Source organism: Orcinus orca, chromosome 2 (genome assembly GCF_937001465.1).
Source record: "Orcinus orca chromosome 2, mOrcOrc1.1, whole genome shotgun sequence".
Taxonomy (NCBI): Eukaryota; Metazoa; Chordata; class Mammalia; order Artiodactyla; family Delphinidae; genus Orcinus; species Orcinus orca.
Genome location: NC_064560.1, coordinates 105552004 through 105568439, shown reverse-complemented (window position 1 = coordinate 105568439; position 16436 = coordinate 105552004). Strand labels below are relative to the sequence as shown.

General features: G+C 39.4%; 1 protein-coding gene across 4 annotated transcripts in view; it reads right to left on the bottom strand.

Annotated features, from left to right (window-relative positions):
• The window catches only part of MYO5A (myosin VA), a 187223-nt gene that overhangs the window by 74304 nt on the left and 96483 nt on the right, over positions 1-16436 (bottom strand). For all 4 annotated transcript variants that reach the window (XM_033409184.2, XM_033409182.2, XM_033409186.2 and 1 more), the window contains exons 10-16: positions 15112-15377; positions 14401-14482; positions 10979-11119; positions 8628-8753; positions 7245-7328; positions 1428-1589; positions 142-239 (exon numbers count right to left, since the gene is read on the bottom strand). In XM_033409184.2, coding sequence (XP_033265075.1) covers positions 142-239; positions 1428-1589; positions 7245-7328; positions 8628-8753; positions 10979-11119; positions 14401-14482; positions 15112-15377 — 959 coding nt within the window. The remainder of the gene's footprint in view (positions 1-141; positions 240-1427; positions 1590-7244; positions 7329-8627; positions 8754-10978; positions 11120-14400; positions 14483-15111; positions 15378-16436) is intronic.

Here is a 16436-nt window from a genome sequence, read left to right as displayed (position 1 = left end):
CAAAAACGGAAAAAGTTCTATTAACTAGTTGTTTCCCTCTACAAGACATGAAGGTTTACCTAAGTATTTTTTCTCTGCTGCTGGTTTGGCAATCCTTATGAGATATGGATACTTTAAATTCAGCAGTTGAGAAATACTTACGTGAATGGGAACTTGAAGTCGTTAGGCTTAATACAGCGCACGTAGTGAGGGGTAGTGGCATTCAGGGTCTCCATAAGCAGGTGAAGGGAGTTTCGGAACTGCATGAAAAAGAGCAGAAAGGGGCATCAAGGTTTTGTCAAAGATGACATAAAACAACTGAAAATTTTCTTCAAATGACACTAGTGGAGATGACTTTGCCACCTGTGAACCTGACCAGCCCTCAACAGTGGAGCTGCTAGGGCTTTTGGTTCAAATTTGCTTAAACCCTACCATTTACATGCTCACTCTGCTAAACAGATATTCTCGCTCCTCCCACCACCACCACTGCCCCTGCCTCTTTAAAATAGACTTTATTTTCTTAGAGCAGTTTGAGGTTCACAGCAAAATCAAACAGAAGGTACAGAGATGTCCCCCATACCCCCTACCCTGGCAGAGGCATGGCCTCCTCCATTATCTACATTCTCCACCACAGCGGTACATGTGTTACAGTTGATGAACCTACTTAGACACATCATTATCACACATCATTATCATCATTACATTAGAGTTCATTCTTCCACCCACCCTTTTAATATAGATTTCTGTAGCTTTCTGTTGTACACTTAAAACTTTGACTAAAAATATAAGCTTGCTTTAAAGATATTAAGGTCATTTAATCATATACAGTAGGAATTTTGCTGTATGATACTGAAAAAAGTAGCAGATGACTTAAAAGAGTATAGGAAACGGGGGGGCGGGCAGAGGATGGAAGAGTACAGCCAGGGTGGGGTCACCTTTAGGGACATGGGATCATACTGGGGGCTGTGGACCTGTGCCAGGCCCTGCTTCCTATCTGCTCAGGAAAACAAGCTGACTAGCACTCAGCCTCCTGCCCAAAGCCCCCAGCCCTAGTTCAGGCACTAAGCACGTGTGTCATGTTTCCCAGTCCCCTGGTGCATAAAACATCAAAGAAAGCAGAAGGCACGGTTCCTGGCCTGAAGGAGCTGTACAAATCCAGAGAGGAAACAGCCAGAGAACAAAACAAAGGCAGCAGTGGTTTGTGAGGGAGGATATGTACTGGAAGAATTAAAATGTAGAGAAAATTATTTTGGGAAACGCTTAAGCAGAGTTACGGGTCTACGTTAGGAGGGGAGAAGTATGAGTGGACAGTGTTCTGTGTTCTCACAGTGAAAGCTCCAGCCTCTCCTCACCTGAGGACCCCACCTGGGAGGCTGACAAAGGAAGACCTGAGGCTCCAGCTGAGCCAGAGGGGAAGTAGCACTGCAGCAGCGGCTCCCTGAACTCACCTGGTGCCCCACCGTTTTCTTGTGCTCTTTGGCCGCCTGGCCTGGTCTGCCTTTGGTGGGCTTTGCAGGAGTGCGGGTAAGGAGCGTGCGCCCTGAAGAGGTGGCTGAGCTTGGACTGATGGCCTTCTCGTCATCTTGAAATAATTCTGGTAGCATCTTAAACTGAGTCAAAAACAGTAAAAGGAAATCACACTCTAAACCCAAACTCAATTGGAAATCTTCACAGAAACACTATGATGATTTGCAATCCATAGTGATTCCCTTCCTTAAGTAACCCCTTTCAGAGTCACATTCCAGAAATAATCAGTATCTGTGTTAGGAGCCAAAAATGTGAGAGGGAGGTGACATCAATGCTACAAAAATATAGATGGAAAAAATGCAGTAATTCTACAACCTTATTTGGGGGAAAACAAAATCAAAACTACTCCACTGAGACTTGAAATCTTAATCCACAGGAAATGGCCGCTCTAACCATTTTACTGGTTTTAAACGATAATTATTTTATGAGCAACCTACTAATTGAAAGTCTTATTACATCAGTTCCACCAAATGTTTTATCATCATGCTTCATCTGTCTACCCAATAACTCAAATGGTGAGTACCAACTAAAAACTATCACTGAAAATCTCATCAGGAAGGGTGTCATGAACTAGTTCTACAATTTAATAAGATTTTAAAAAATCATGAATTAACAGTAATTTTTAGAAAGTAATGTGCATTATTGGGAAAAAAAAGTAAAAGGAAACCCTGCCCATATCCTGTAAGCTTTGCATGACTGCATAATTCCTGCAATCAATTTTGTGTTCTACCAGGTTAAGGAAATGAAAGGCTATTAAAAGCTCTGGTAGTTAATAAATGGGTGGATAGTATAATTTAATGTGGTTGGAAGACATTTTAAGGAACAAAAGAGACTTCAAACTAATCGACAGTAACATTTTGATATATGTACATATCTTTACAAGAGTGAAACAGTCCACATACATAAAACAAATCCTTCTTATAAGTCAAAGTGTAACTGCAATAGCCAGTTATTTATCTAATAAACTCAGAATATCTCCAGAAGCAATAATTTTCTTAAGAGAGTTCTTTCATTTAAAAACAAAATTAATTTCATTTGGTATAATGTATCTATCAATCATAAGGGTAATTTAGGATATAATTCATGATGTATATAACAAATTGTTATACATGACATACCAATAATGGTTGCTTGCTGCACAAATGAATGTATCCCTTGCTTTACGGAATACACATAGCTTGGTTAGCTACAAAGCAGGGCAGGGGGTGGGGGTAGGGGAACGTTTTACCATTATCTTGTATCACAAAGGGGAAAAATAAGAGTTCCTAATAGATTTGATTTGAAAACTCAGCACAGAGTTAAGATGTAAGGCTATTCGATAATAGGCCAAGGACTCTAGGATTTATCTGACACACTTCTGTCATTTCCAAGTAAATTGCTAGCTCTACATTAGCGCTGCCTACCTAAACTTTGTTTTTCTCTCTTCTGTGTGAAATAGTTAATAGAGCTGGGTTGAAATATCATATTCACCACTAGTGTTAGAATTTAACTGAAGTTCTACAATATCTACCAGAAAACTACTCAGTGTTGAGAGTTCAGAACACATACACACATATAGATGCATATATATGTCTTCCTCTTCACACAAGTTATAAATTTAAAATTCTCTACATTGAGTTTTCATTAAAAAAAAAAGAGAACATTTCACATTGTCATATTAGAAACTACTCTACAATTTCTTCTTTAGGCAGTATTTCTGCTTCCTTGTGGGCCATTTTTCTCAGACTTCTTTCCTGGTTCTTCCTCAGGCCAGTCTCTAGGAGTTGGAATGCCTTACTCTACTATTTTTCACCTACTTGTTCTCCCTAAGCAATCTTATCCAGTCCTATTGCTTTAAATGCCATCTAGTTCTAAAGACTACCAAATTTATATCACTGACTCTGACTTTGCCTTTGACCTGCTGACTTTCATTTACAACTTCCTATATGACATGTCCACTTGACTATCTAATTGCCATCTCAGGCAAAACATGTCCAAGATAAAACTCTTTTTTTTTTAATTGAAGCAGAGCTGACCCGCAATGTCATGCTAATTTCCACTGAACAGCAAAGCAACTCAGTTATACATATATATACATTCTTTTTTTCCATATTCTTTTCCATTATGGTTTATCAAAGGATACTGAATATAGTTCCCTGTGCTATACAGAGCGAGACCCCACTGTCTATCCATTCTATGTATAGTAGCTTACAGCTGCTAACCCCAACCTCCCACTCCATCCTTCCCCCCACCCCCTCCCCCTTGGCAGCCACAAGTCTGTTCTCCATATCCATGAGTCCAAGACAGAACTCTTGATTCCTTCTCTTGAAGCCTGATCTTTTACAACTCTTCACCTCAGTAAGTGGCACCATTATCCATCCAGCATCTCAGGCCCAAAACATAGAAGTCATCTTCAATTTCTCTCCTTCTCTCACTCTCCATACTCAAACCGTCAACAAGACCAGTCAACTCTACCCACAAATTATAAGCCATTTCCACTGCTATAATTTCAGTATCTCAGTCCACTATCTGTCCCCTAGATTACTACCCCCCTATCCCCCGCCCTCCCACCATATCTCCACACAGTAGCATATCATTCCCCATATGAAAACTGTTCAGACTTTCCACAGGAACAGGAATAAAATCTATACTCTTTACCACACTTCCCTCCAGAAAGTGGCCCCTGTCTACCCATCCTACTCAGCTACCATGCTCCAGTCATACTGGCCTTCTTTATGGACCTCAAACACAACCATCTTATACAGTCTCAGCACTCCTCTCAGCACTTGCTCTTCCACTGACACAGCTGTCTCCTATTATTCAGCTTAGTCACTTAGTCACTCTTTAGCTTGGTACCTTGTTTTACTTTTTTTTTTTTTTTTTTTTTTTTTTTTGCGGCACACAGGCCTCTCACTGTTGTGGCCTCTCCCATTGCGGAGCACAGGCTCCGGACGCGCAGGCCCAGCGGCCATGGCTCACGGGCCCAGCCGCTCCGTGGCATGTGGGATCTTCCCGGACCGGGGCACGAACCCGTGTCCCCTGCATCGGCAGGCGGACTCTCAACCACTGCGCCACCAGGGAAGCCCTGTTTTACTTTCTTTATAGCACTTACCACTTTATGATATGATATCATCTAAATATTTGGTTAAGTGGTTATTACCTAACTCCTCTGCCTATCTCATTTACCTGTTTACCTTGCTAAATCCCCAATTTTCTTAAATCATTCATTGAAAAATTTAGCCATTCCCCACTGACTGAGGAGGCCAACTTCATTTGAAGAGAGAAAGGCAGATAAACAGAAAGGCAAATATGTAAGTAGGTAGATATGCCTGGACATTCCATCTTGTTTCTTTGATCTGTCTATGCTTAAGACAGGGCTCTGAATTTCTTCAGACTGAACTTATATGTCTAGGAAAGAGTGTTAAAGAAGACAGAAGAATCCAAGTAACTGCTTCATAAAGATGTGGGAAATCATCTCAGTAACAACAACAACAACATTATTCACTAAGAGCTTTTTACACATGAAGCACTGCTCTAAGAGCTTAATGCAACCTATTTAATCTTCATAACAACCTCTGAAAGTAGATACTATCATGATTCTATTTTACAGATGAGAGATTTGAGGCATAAACTCAGTAGATGAACTGTGCTTCCCTTTATCAATTAGCAACATGGAAAGTAGGGGATATAATTCTTTTTAATGACATTTAGTAGAGCTGCAATTTAGTAGTATTTCATCGAGCTGCAATTTACTTATGTGCTTCTTGTTATTTGATGTAGCAACAGATTTCTTTATGGTGGGAAAACATAAATTAAGACACCTTCTGTTAAGTTTTTTTATACCTTAATTTCTTTTAAAGTGGCTAGAAGCTGCAAAATGAAAGAAAGAAAAAAAAAAAAGACAAAACACATACACACAAACAGAACCCCACACTGTATTACCACAAAAATAATTCTGTTGAAAACACATAACACAAATACTGATCTTCTAAAATTAGTACTTCCAAGAGGACAAATCAACACTAGGTTACACTTGCTTCCTATCAGGTGCAGAAAAATTAAAACATAAAGTTCATACCCTTGGGTTGGGTTTCTGCTGACTGGGAGCAGTGTAGGCCTTTAAGTTATGTAAACCTCACACCACCTCCACCCAACTGCAACAGTGCTATATAGACTGGCAGTCACTCCAAATGATTCCTCAGAATGCACAGCTACTTTCTGGAAATTAAGGAGCCACGAGCCAGTCAGAAAAGTTAGGTCAGAAAAAAGACACAAAAGGTTATGGGTGCCTGGGGAATGAGAACCTGTGAATGTTCTGTGTCAGCTAAATTATTTAGAGTAGTAACACTAGAATTCCAGGGTTTTCATCAGTATTCATAAAATAAAATGATTTATAATCTTTAACTGAATCAGGGATTGGCACTGTGAGAGAATTTTCTCTTATACATCATTCTTATAAGGTATAAAGCGTTAATGTCCAGGGCTTAAAAGGATAAATGAAAAAATGATTTTTTCTACAGACATTTAAGACTATAGACTCATTCTTTTCTGAGGGTTAAAACTGGAATTTGGTCCTTACATCATCTTTCTATTATCAAAATAATTGAAAGTAAAAGTTTTTATTCCAAAAACAAGAGTCAAAATGTTCATATAGGGGCTTCCCTGGTGGCGCAGTGGTTGAGAGTCCGCCTGCCAATGCAGGGGAGGCGGGTTTGTGCCCCGGTCCGGGAAGATCCCACATGCCGTGGAGCGGCTGGGCCCGTGAGCCATGGCCGCTGAGCCTGTGCGTCCAGAGCCTGTGCTCCGCAACGGAGAGGCCACGACAGTGAAAGGCCCGTGTACAGCAAAAAAAAAAAAAAAAAAAAAAGGTTCATATAACATTCCATTGAAGTTAAAACGATTTTGTTAGAATAAACCAGAAAAACAAAAAGCGCTGGTCAGAAATCCAGAAGAATTCACATGAATATTTTTAGTCTTTCACTGAATATTTGAATATTTACTTTATTAAACGTAAGTAACCAGCTTTCTGGTTTGCTCCCTACAGGATGAAAGTGAGCCGTGCTCCCCTCCCCATACTTTCCTGAAGAGAGTCAAAGGGTGGAGGTTGGGATCAACCTCAGAGAGCCATCATAGTTCTTTGCAATCTGGAATATTCTGCTCCCACTAGAAAGCAGTGTTTCTGGTATCTATACCTAAGAAGAATAATTTCAAAGTGCTTTGGACCATACCTGAAAATTGCACTCAATGATCCAGAGGTCAATTTTTATTTGGATGGAATGCTTAAGGCCATGTCTCTAGCGTATCCCTTCAAAATGACACAGCCAAAAACAACAACAACAACAAAATGTTTTCTCTCATGGTCTCTCACAAAGGCACAAGAGAGCCTATAACTGCCGTGGAGGCAAAAATTTCACATAAAACACCACCGCATAGTGGTTAAGAGTGCAGACTCTGAGCTCAACAGCCTGGGTTTTATCAATAATTTGGCTTGAAAACTTACTAGCTATGAAGTTTCCCTGCCTCAGTTCCCTCATCTGTAAAATGGGAGTAATGATAATATCACCTCATCATAGGATTAGGTGGGTTAACACTTGTAAGGCATTTAAAAAACAGGACCTGACACATGTATTGATAAATAGAAAACTAACAGTAAAGCTGATTTTGTTAGAACAATTATTATTACTGTTAAAAAGCTAATGCTTAAATAAGAAACATTTTAATGAATATATCCTGATTGGAGAAAGCCTATACATGGTTACCTTGCTTGATTTAAGAACTTTAATTTGTTCTTCAAAAACAGTGTCTTTATTCTTTTCCAGAAAGCCTTCACACTGGTATTCCACCTGAAAACACATGGGAAAATCTCCTTAGCTAATAAACTTTTGAATAGATATGATTGTCATCAACAACAAAAATATTTATTAGGCTCAGGCTATGTGATGGGCTCTCAGTGAAGTGTTATCATTAGTTTTATTCTAAGAAACTAGTACCATTCTTAGTAAGAAGCATGTTAACTCTAGAGTAAAACTCCCCAAATATTGTTTTTCCTAGGGAAGAGTGGCAGTGCTGATTAACTGTGATCTAAGATCATCCCAGTTCATGGGTAAGCAGACTCATAAGAAGCTGTTCTCTTCTCTCATGCAGGCCAAAGAGAGCTCCTCCAAGGCTGACCCACTGTATTTCCTTCAAACCTAGCTCACCGTCCCGCAGGGGTAAGTCTCCTCTGGGAGAGAAGAGATAAAAGCTGGAGAGAGGGTCAGAAGGAACAAATGGCTGTCTGGCAGAAAGTTGAAGTGGCGACGATGGATGTAGATGGAGGCTGGGTAAACGCTATATGATCCGGTAAGTAGAACTACATGAGAATGGACTCTCCCTGCTTCTAGAAGACGTCAGCCATCTACCACTCAGAGTCCCCAGCCTGTACCACAAAACCGTTAGGCGGCCCTGAAGCCATTCCAAGGTCTCCAGCTAGGAGCAGGACAGACTCGGAAAACCCTCCTAAAGGGTTCCTAAAGGGGACCATGGGGAGCTTACCAGAAGGCCACCCCACAACCTCCTGGAAATATAAACTAGTGTCATAGCTCCAGGTTTTCTGAGTAGACTACAGAACCTGTGAAGCAGCAAGTCTGCATGCCTCATTAGTAGGGACCCACTGAATCAATCACAGAGGGTGACACACACCCACAGTTTCTATTCTGAAACCGTTGGGTTTCAGAACCCAGAATCTTTTAGCGGAATCTGAGGCAGCAATCTGTAATCAAACATATTAACATTTCTACATTGAAATATATAAATATCCAGCCTAACTGGGATAAATAAAGACTATAAATAACTTCATGTTAGTTCAGGTCAAAAATCAGGCTTAGCCACTAAATGAATTATGAAAAGACATGGATTTCAGAGTTTCTTGGATTTCAGAATTATAGATAGAGGACTGTAAACATGTATTTATTTCTTAATATAATCCCATTTAGGTTAAAGAAAGAGAAAACCAATAAGCCAACACTTAAGCTTACTTTTCCTAAACGGAGCTAACGAATGCAAGCTCAGCAAAGAAAAAAATGCTATCTATTGACTATTGATTTTTTTTCCTCTTTGAGCTTAAGTATTCAAAAAGAAAAGAGATAATAAAACTTCCTTACTTTGTCAGCAAAATGCTGGATGATGAAAGCTTTGTTTGATAGACGGGGCTTCTCAAAGAGCGCACATTTGTTCAAATGTGTGTTGTACAATTTTTGGGCCCAAGTGTCATCTGTGCCTTTAGGCATCTACATTCAGGGGAAAAAAAAGAGAGAAAACAAGGTGAAAATTGTTATGAGACGCTTCTGATGCATCAACCAAGAGACCATGTTTTGGCTTTCCTAACAACTTTTACATCCAGTTTAGGAACTCATTCCTTCCACATTTCTCTCTTAGAGGCCCCAAACCAATGACTAATGAAAAGCTATGACTGAGACCTTCAGCAACTCAACCTGCCTATACCAGAGGTCATCAAATAAATATTCGATATGCTTTTAAAGCAACAAAAGCCTCACAGATGAAAGATGAAATATCATGACTATCATGTATTTTTAAAAATTTGTTAAATAAAAATAACATTTGCACACAGTGGGCCATTTATATAATTCAGAAAGGTATAAAATAGAGAATAGTCTCCTCTCACCATTTCCACCAATTTCTTTATCTTTCTGTCTTTAAAGGCATGGACACAAATAGGATTATTCTATAAACTCCTTGCATTTTTTTTTCTTCTTAACAATAGCATTCTTGTATTTATGGCCACTAGGTTGATACTGATTTTTTGTTATTATGAAAACTGCCACAATGGCTCCTTTTACACAGAAAGCTTGAATACTTTTGTAAGCATATTCATACGGTAAATTCTCAGCAGTTCCACGGCTGGGTCAAAAGGTATGTGTATTTAAAATCTTCACAAATATTGTCAAATTTCCTCAAAAATATGCTGTACTAACTCATGCCCTTCATCAAGAGTATATATGCAATAAATGTCAATCTGGTGGACTTCCCTGGGGGTCCAGTGGTTGAGACTTTGCCTTCTAACGTAGGGGGTGCGGGTTTGATCCTTGGCTGGGGAGCTAAGATCCCACATGCCTTGTGGCCAAAAAATCAAAACATAAAACAGAAGCAATACTGTAACAAATTCAATAAAGACTTTAAAAATGGTCCACATCAAAAACATCGTTAAGGGGCTTCCCTGGTGGCACAGTGCTTGAGAGTCCACCTGCCGATGCAGGGAACACGGGTTTGTGCCCCGGTCCGGGAGGATCCCACATGCCACGGAGCAGCTGGGCCCATGAGCCATGGCCGCTGAGCCTGCGCTTCCGGAGCCTGTGCTCCGCAACGGGAGAGGCCACAACAGTGAGAGGCCCGCATACCGCAAAAAAAAAAAAGTCGTTAAAAAAATATCAATTTGGTATTATCAAATTTAAACTCATTTGATAGGTAAAAAGCAGTATCCCATTTTTGTTTTGATTTACACTTTATTTAATTTCAAGCAAGGTTGAGCACCTTTACATGCATTCTTTTTGTTTACTGAAGTACAGTTGACATATAATATTATATTAGTTTCAGTACAATATAGTGATTCAATATTTTTATAGATTATACTCCACGTGAAGTTATTATAAAATATTGGCTATATTCCCTGTGCTGTACATAACATCCTTGTATCTCTTATTTATCTTATAGCTAGTAGTTTGTTCCTCTTAATCCCTCCTTCACCTATCTTGCCCTTCCCCCTAACCATCTTCACAATGGTAACCACTAGTTTGTTCTCTAGTATCTGTGAGGCTCTTTTTGTTTTGTTACATTCACTTGTTTGTTTTATTTTTTAGATTCTACATATACGTGAAAAGATACAGTATTTGTCTGTGCATTCTTAATGTTGCAGGAAATCTGGATGCTTAGGAGGATCAACCTACGTTAAGTGGTAATTTATGGCATATAAATTAAAGAGCAACTAAGAGAGAGGATAGGTTATTTGTCTAGGATAACTCAGTTAGCAGTAAAGCTGGGGATCTGATATACTTTCCACATGCTGCATCTTCAAATATTAAAGCTAAAACTCCCTCTCCACCATATATATCAGTACTAAAGAACAACTAGTCAATTTTAAAATTATGGATATTTAGAACTGTTATTCAAAATGCCTTTTGTACAATTTCTTGCATTTCTTTAACTATACCATACCACTGAACAGAAAGTACCAAATATAAGCATATCAATAACAAAAGTGGCTAAAACTGGTAGTAGTTGTATCTAATGCCAATGAGAAGGGAGATTCTCCTGGTTTCAAACGTATTTTGAACTCTTTGGGTCTAGTGACCCTTCAGAATGCAAGTTAGGGTGACCTCCACTTGTTGCCACCATGGCACCTCATGGTGTACTAGTGAATCTCTGCTTAAACCCATTTACCATTTGACCTTGATGTATCAATGTTCATATACTAAGTACATCAGAAGATCATACTTACCCTGCATTCCTCATCCAGCAAATCTAGAATGCCCAGTTTAGATTCTATAAGATTAATGCAAGGCTGATTATCATAAAAATCTATGAGTGTCCATGGAATTTGTTCTTTCATATATTCCTCTTGTTCTAATTTGAAGACATGCTGAAATGAAAAAGAAAAAGCTGGCATTACTGCATCATTGTCATAAATAATGTTAGTCAAGAAACATTTATAAAAGGACACCAACATAATTTGAGATAGTCAATGGCTTCTAGCAACCATCTTGGAGAAGCATGATTTACATGCAGAGAACAAAATGAGAAAGCAAATATAAACCACAGACAGCAAAGCCTCCGCAATATAGGATTTTCGGCAAACAAGAAAATCTAAGTATGTGAATACTTAAATAGCTGATAAATATGGCAGTCTTTTTGATTTTTTGATATACATCCCAAACTGCACTATATACTTTTTGGTCCCTTAAATTATTGCACAGTGTTGCTGACCACATGGGCACAGAAATGCCTTAGCTGGCCTTGAACAACTATGCAGAGAGGATGCCCTCCAGACTACTGAAGCATTCTGGGTGATGCTTACAGCATAACAAAGTAATTCTCTTAAGGGACTGTGGTGTTGAAGTTCATGTGTCTCAGAATTAGATTAACAGTTGGTCTTTTGTGTCTGCCTTGATTATCCTCCACAGTCAGGGAATCTACGGCTCACTTTTCTGGCTTCTACACCCAAATCTGCAAGCAGCTGCAACCACTATGAATCCATTGCTATTTCTGCTAAATGCTTCTCATCTCCATTGAGAAGCAATGGCTGAAGCATTTAGCAGAAATAAGTATTGACTGCCTATCCTAGGCCAGTCACTGCATACCATTAGCAAAATAGACATGGGCTCTGCCTTCATGGACTTTGAAGACTAGTGGGAGAAACAGAAATCAAGTATTCACAAGAAATATAATTACAAACTGTAATAATGTTCCAGAGGAAAATAATGGCGAGCTATGAGAGCAGGAGTCCTTATCCAGTTTGGATACAGGGTGGCAAGGGAAGGCTTCCTTGAGGAAGGGCTGTGTGATCTGAGTTCTTCAGTGAAAGGTAGTTAAGTTGGTCCAGGAGGGAAGGGCAATCCAACCACTGCTGCAGCTCCTGCTTCAAGCTGCACAGCCAATGAAGCCAACCCATAAATTCTAGTCTCTACAGATGCTAATGACCTCTACTCATTTGTTCTTGGAGGGTTCTGCTTTCTTTCTTGTCTCCTTTGTCACCTTGGTTCATCTCACACATCTTGCAACTTTTCTGGGAAGATAAGCCCTCTGTGGCTATTACCAGACAACATATATTTCCTAGAACCCAAAACCCCATGAAACTTAGGGGTTACCAAGATTTCTGATGCTTTACTCTCCTCACGCATCTGGAACTTTTCCACTTTATTCTACACTTATTATAATACTGCTCTTGGCTCATTTACAGCATTTATAGTCTAACCAGCTGCAAAAGCTTTAGTTAAAAAAAACAACAACAACCAAACCTGTCATCCATATGAATATTTATGTCATGTTAATTAGAAAGCAAATTTCTTCTGTTGATTAATGAGAAGGCAAATAGGGCACCATGTGTCAGCAAGATGCCCTGTCTGATGGTACCAATAATTTCCAAAACAATGAGCCCTATCTTTTTTTAAATTCATTAATTTACATGCAGTGCAGTTTCCACATTGACAACAAAAACACTGCTCCAAACTTTAGAGCCTGTTTCTCATACAAGGCTCTACGTTTAGTTTGGCAAAATCCATGGCGCCTCAAAAATTTTCGATTCTCAATTGCCAAAATGACAGGTGGGCATGAGGTTCAATATGGCAAGAGATCCTTGGTGGATAAGGTAATGCCTCCAAGCACTAAACCTGCCAATCACCACGTTTCTCCTGCCCACTGCCCTACCCACAGCCCCTGCTGAGGGAGCAGCCCTAAGCACCAAATTCTTTACTGTGAGACCCCATGCTCCTAGTCACAGCTAGTCAAGTGCCTGAGATCTCTGATGAACGAATGAACTGGGTTAATCAAATTCTGTTTCTCGGGTATAAAAACTAGGAAACAGGCAATTAACAGTGGAAGCTGATGCTGAAAGAAGTCAAGATGAATGAGAGTTAAACAAGTTAAGAGGATGGGAGCATTCCAACCACTGCTTGGTTCACAGGAAGTGTGAGGTGAGTGAGGAAGCAGAAACCTTGACAAAATATATACAGAACAGAAGAAAAATATATGCCATCTGATAAGAGGGAGTGGAGCAGTTGTGCAGAGAGAGGCTAGGATGCAGTGTGTGTAAGTGTGTGTGTGTGTGTGAGAGAGAGAGAAAGAGAGGAGAAACAGATGGATAGAGACAGAAAGAGGGAAAGAGAAAGGAGAGAGTCAGAAACACACATGCAGAGATATGAGGTCCTTGAGAAATAAACAAATTAGCCAGTCCTTAATAAGGCTGGCACTGGTTCCTTTTCTTCTAGTCACCTTGTGCCAAAATATACTGGGAAAGAACAGAAGGTTGTGTCACTGATTAAAATATTAAGAAACTCAGGAAAACCTTGAGAAAAAATAAAGCTCAATTTAGTCTCTGATAGGTTTTTATTAATGTTCCTTATGCAGAGATGCAAAATACACCAGTCATATTCTTGTAGAAACAGTCATAAGCCTAAGATTTTAAGATCACCTCTACATTATTTCACTGTACTAAGTAGCTTAATTTGCTAAATAAAGGTGGTCCAAGTTTTTTTCAAAGTACATGCAATATTTTTTGAAAATGAAATAGTTTAAAGGTTTTATGATGATGAGCAACAATCCTTTGTCCTATCCCTCCCCCACCCCAGTCTCACTCCCTGGAAGTGACCATTTTTAACTCCCTCAGCTATTTCTTCTGATATTTACCTCTAAAGAATATGCTTACCAGCTATTTTTTTATTTATTCATTTGAAACATTATCTATTGATTTATTGATATATATATATATAGAAAAGAGACTATGTCCTGGCTTTCTTGTTCTGGCCTCTTGCTAATACAGCAAGTAAGAGTTAAGACAGTCATAACTCCACATATAGTTAGCCTCAGGAACGACCAACTGAAGGATATCCCTGGGATCAAAGTTTTACACCCCCTATATTACTACTTAACACACTTTCGGCTTCCCTCTCTCAATTCATTTGGACCAAGTTTTCACTATTCTCAGACAGCAATCCAAGGATGACCTTGAATCCAATCTGGACCATAAACATCTTTCCAAGGTTGCAGCATTTACTAATCCTAAATTCCTCAGCAGTTTAGCTGTTTTAAACCATAGATAATAATTGTAATTCACAACTTCATTTCTGGAACGAAACTTTAAACACATACTAGGAATTCGAGAGAATAATTTTTGGTAGAATATTATTCAAGCAAGAAAATTCTTACCATATTGAATTGCTGCTGTAGTTTTTCATTTGCATAATTTATGCAGAACTGTTCAAAACTATTTATCTCAAATGTTTCAAATCTGTAAAACCAAAAATAATATGGGAAGAGGAGAAAAAGGAAGAAATAACTTTAAAAAAATATTCAAAATGTGCAAATCAGAAAGAAAGAAATAGGAAATTCCTCAACATTGTGAAACTTTCTTTCCACATCAGTGAAGATAAATAAGGGTTTTTAACTCGGTAACATGAAATATGTACCCAGCAGATAAGCATCAGCCAGGTGGCAGAGAGATTTTTTAAAGGCTGCAGCCTATGGACGTGTCTAACAGTATATGCTTTGGACGGCATATTCATCCTCAAGTAGGGAACGATCAGAATTACGATAAAGCCATTGCTCTTGTCAGGTCACAGATGCACAGTGTCTATATACACATAGAAAGGAACGGGGAATAGAAATTTCATACACTCTTTTGAAAAACTGAACCAAATAATGAAAAAGGCATCGTACAGCGCAAATGTACAGGAAGGGTTTTAACATTAAAGAAAGGTACCCAGAGAAGGCAAACTAGCAAATGAAATTAGACTTTTAAAAATTCTCTTCTAATTTTCCCTTCTCCTCACCAGTAGGAAACATAATCAAATACCCACTTAGAGTTACTAGACAGTCTCTAGAAAGAAACGCTCAGACCACTAAGCCAAACACACTTACCCATAAATGTCCAGCACGCCGATAAAAGAGTGCTGTTTGACAGCAGAATGGAGAACCTGATTGACGTGATCTACAATCCAGTTAAAGAGCTTGGCATAGATGTGCTTGGCCAGCGCATCGCGGGCATTCGTGGCCTGCAGCTTGGAGATGGGCTTGATGTATGTCTCCGCGGCAGTAGCCAGCTTCCGATGGCAGAGCCAGTGACACATCTCCTCAAAGTCCACAGCCATGAGGTCACAGAAGATGCTGAGAGGTTCATGCCTGGGCTGCCAAAAGAGAATGGGTTATTTCCTAGGACCAGATCAATTAAGCAAAAATTTACTAAAAAATACTAACAAAGAGGGAACAATTAAAACCCCACAATTTCTTTGTTATAACAAACACCAAGATCACCTGAAGCTGATCAATGATAATCACAATCATCCATCAAACCAGCATCTAGGCAGCATTTTGTAATCTCTTCTAGGGCTCATTTTAAAAATTACCTCTTCCTTTGTTTCCTGGGAGTACTTGTTTGGATCTCTCTTCAGGCACATTCAGTCAGTCAGTCAGTCAGTCAGTCAGAAAATGAGTCAGCTTGTCTACAAATGTTTACTGAGCGTCTATTATATGCCAGCAAACAAAAACAGACATGTACCCTGTCCTCCTAGAACTTAGAGTCACCAGGGGAAATAGGTGTTAACTAAATGATTGCTCCCTAAAATTAAAATTACTACAAAGGAGGCCACTATACTAAGATGCCATGTGAAAGGAGAATGCCCTATTGAGGGAGGCAGGAGACAGGGCCTTGAGAAACGGAGTTGAGATCTGAAGGATGAGAAGGGGTTAACTCGGTGAAAGGGTCCTCCAAGCTGAGGGGACATCTGGTATAGAAGTCGTGTGGTGGGAGGGAAACCAGAGATGTGAGGAATTGAAGCTGAGTGAGGGAGAAAATATATGAGATGAAGCCAGAGGCTATACTATGGCTGGTCTTTCCACTAAGAGCAATGAGGGCCCATGGGGGGGTTACTGAAGGGTTATAAACAGTTAACCTGATGGTTATTTGTGTGACTTTTTAGACTAGAATCTCTAATCTAAGCATCCCCTGTATCACCTACAGGGATCCCTGTATCCCCTACAGCTGTCTTCCACAGGCTTTGCATGAGTAGGCATTCAATAAATACTTGTTTAATTTAACCCATGTTAGTGCATTATATTTTTCAACATCTTCACTCACACGTTTCAACTGCATCTGATAACATTCCTGGGGAATAGGTAGGGTGAACACTCTTATCTCTAATTTACAAATGAGGAAATAACATCCAAGAGAATAGTTTGTTGAAAAT